The sequence below is a fragment of the Etheostoma spectabile genome, chromosome 14 (genome assembly GCF_008692095.1).
Source record: "Etheostoma spectabile isolate EspeVRDwgs_2016 chromosome 14, UIUC_Espe_1.0, whole genome shotgun sequence".
Classification (NCBI taxonomy): Eukaryota; Metazoa; Chordata; class Actinopteri; order Perciformes; family Percidae; genus Etheostoma; species Etheostoma spectabile.
In genome coordinates, this window is record NC_045746.1 from 6,725,996 (window position 1) to 6,729,181 (window position 3,186).

The 3,186-nt window shown below is 41.7% G+C and overlaps 1 protein-coding gene across 9 annotated transcripts in view; it reads right to left on the reverse strand.

Moving 5' to 3' along the window:
• The window catches only part of LOC116702075 (receptor-type tyrosine-protein phosphatase U), a 221,250-nt gene that overhangs the window by 76,943 nt on the left and 141,121 nt on the right, over window positions 1-3,186 (reverse strand). For all 9 annotated transcript variants that reach the window (XM_032536175.1, XM_032536172.1, XM_032536173.1 and 6 more), the window contains exon 9: window positions 781-890. In XM_032536175.1, the coding sequence (XP_032392066.1) occupies window positions 781-890 (110 nt within the window). The remainder of the gene's footprint in view (window positions 1-780; window positions 891-3,186) is intronic.

Genomic DNA, 3,186 nt, shown 5'->3' on the forward strand with positions numbered 1-3,186 from the left:
GGGGGGGGCTTATATAGATAGGACAGCTAGGTGAGAAAGGGACGACAGAGGGAAGACATGCACAAAATTGTTCCAGGTCGGATTCAAACCCTGGACCTCTGCATCGAGGCATAAACCTCCAAGTATACGTGCACCCGCTCTACCCACTGACCAACCCGGCCACATCGGACCTGTTTTAATGGTATGTGGTCAACTTAGCTTTGAGGTCATTCCCAGCTCCGGCTTTCGAGGTAAATGGAACGCACTATGAAGCCCTTTTTACATGAACATGGTTATTTTGACAAACAGACATTTCCCTTTGTTTGTGCCCTTTGTGTACACACAAACAGAGAATTCGCCTCTGAAGTCTTTCTAAAAACGAGCCTTTCATTGACGGCATATATACACACACACAGGTACGTGTAAATTAACACTTTTCTGAAACTGACAGCTGTTTGAAAACGATTTGATTTTTGAAACCAGAGAGGTTGAAATGTCCATTTATGAAAATGGTCTGAGTGTGTGATGAGAAGGTTCGAGTATGATTGTGGATTTTTGTACATGATTAAGGCTACATTCACACTGCTACGTTTTGGATTAAAAACAAATATCTTCTGCTCTCATTCGTCCTGCTTTGGCGTTTCAGAGCCCCTAAACAGGAGCCTTTTGAAAACACTTCTGACCAAAAAACTCTGCTTAAAAAAAACAAAACCTAGCAACGTAAATGTAGCCTAAGTCTGTGATGAGAATGTTGCAGTTTGGTTTTGGATTTGTTTATGCGTGCTCAACAAGGTATCCTACCTCGTACTGCGTGAGGAGACCGTTGGGCTCTACGGGCTCCTCCCACTTGAGGAAGATCATGTCATCAAGCGGGGTGAAGGTCAGGGACTCTGGAGCGATGCCGCCAGGAACTACAGCAGGAGAGAAAAACAACGTTCTCTGAAACAAACACTCGGGTCTCAAGTTAATGGACTCCTGTGTAGGCATACCAGGGGGTAAAAACACCTTTGACAGAGTGAAAAAGGAACAGGGCCAGGGAAGGATGGAGGAGGGTGAATAAAGAGGGGACAGAGAGACAGAGAAGAAGGGAGGTGATGAAAAGAAACGTAGGACCGGCTTGCTCACAGCCCTCAGGATGAATTGAGATTCTGGCTTCTACTGTCTGATAACGGAGCACCGTGTCTTGGAGGATGACAGTCGATTTTTCTTCTTTAGCACCTTTACTGACAGAGAAACAGCAAAGTAATCCAACCTGTGAACTGGCAGAGTAAGAGTCGGCGCTTTTTCCTGCTTAATGAGATGCGTCTCCCTAAAGGACCTCACCCACTTTTTGGGTGGAAAGTGCTGGACAGTTTACTAATTCCTTAGGATAAATAACCGTTGACAGTGGTTCTGGTGCGCCGTGGTTACCACTCAGTGATTACAGCCTTTTAGCTTTACAATGTCACACAATGAGAATTAAGAGAGCTCTCAAGCTGGGAAAAAAATAAAAGGTTACTAATTCCGATAATTAGTGATAAGTGATAGGGAAGTGATAAAACAGTGTCCCACCTCAAAGGATTCCAGAATAAACCTGGCTGCATCCATTTCTAGTGAATCACATTTACATTTTTAACATATAGAGACATTTAGAAAGATACAGGAAATGAAAGCTCAAGCAAAAAAACACCATGAATAAAGCGTGACAGTCTAACAACAGTGTGCAAAAATACCTGCACTGCTTTTTAGTTGAAGAAGTAAAATTATGCAATTAATACCCACTCTTGTAAAAAAGCAACATGAAGTAATATGTTATATCCAAGTTACATTTTAGATTTAAAAAGTCATTTTCTGGTTATTAGCTACAACTTAGTCCTAAATTCAATAGTTTAGGCCATATTAGTCATGATATTAATGTTAGCAATTGTATTTGTCGAGTGACAAAAAATATACCAGTCAACCATCCCTTATTATTATATCCAGATTAGTCCTGATCCTTTTTTTGTGTTTAACTTTTATTAATAATAGTTAAAGGAACACGCCAACTTATTGAGACTTTAGCTTATTCACCATATCCCCCAGAGTTAGATAAGTCCATACATCTCCATCTCTGTGCATTTTTGCAACACGACTGAAGCGTGGCGTTGCAACGTAATACATCCGTGATTGAAGCTCCACGCCCCTGACCGGCAGCTATTGGACCAATGTGTCACGCGGGTCCGGCTGCTCGAGAATTTCAAACCACTGTCATGGTGGCTCGGACTGAATACAATCTCATATTTTACAAAAATAGTTCCCCGAAATTTTCTGAAAACATTGTAAGCGAGAAATAGGCCATGCAGTTGCTGAATCTGTCTTCATTTCAGAACAACAACGCTCAGTTTGAAAGATTTTTGTCTACTTTTATTGGATAGTCGCGGTGCGTTTAAAAGATTCATTTGCATGAAGATGGGCATCGGCCAGCTTTTGCAGCGCCGCCTTCCCGGGAGGCTTTGTGGGCGCGTTAAAGTCGCTTGGCGTCACCCATAGGAACAAAGTAGAGCGCGGTGAGACAAAAGCGCCGCACGGCCAGGTGAATCTGCACTCTAACTCTGTTTAACGCACCCACTGCTAGCCTAGCTTAGCACAGATGCTGGAGGTAACCGGCTCAAACTAGCCTACTGGTCCCAATAAGTGACAAAATAATGCCAACATGTTCCTATTTAAATGTTGTGATTTGTAAAGTCACAGCGAGGGCAAATAACAAGGTCACATGAGACACAGCCATCTTCTAACCATATTCATACTGGGAACTATTCTCCACAGAAGGCGAAGCACTGCTACTTGGGCGGAGTGATTTGCTCTCAGCACCTGAGAGGCCTCGTGGTGAGGATTCGAGAGTAACAACACTGCTTTTCAGGTGTTGTGCTAATAACTCTGCCCAAATAGCAGTGCTATAAATAATAATACCAGAAACAATGGACAAAATCATGTAGGGAATTGAGTCTTTGTTGTTGTTAGTTACTGTTTGTACATCTTTTGTATTATTTATATTTTTATGTGGTATTCTAGGGTACTTACCAAACCATACCAGAGTTACTTTTACTTTTTCAAACCATTCTTGAGACAAAGGAGCTTTATGCTACTGTACATAGAGAAAAAAAACTAATTGTCTAGTGGTTTAACATCACTGTATGTTTTAATTCCAATGCTTCCAAAGCTTGAAAATTAAAATAGCTGTGACTTTTT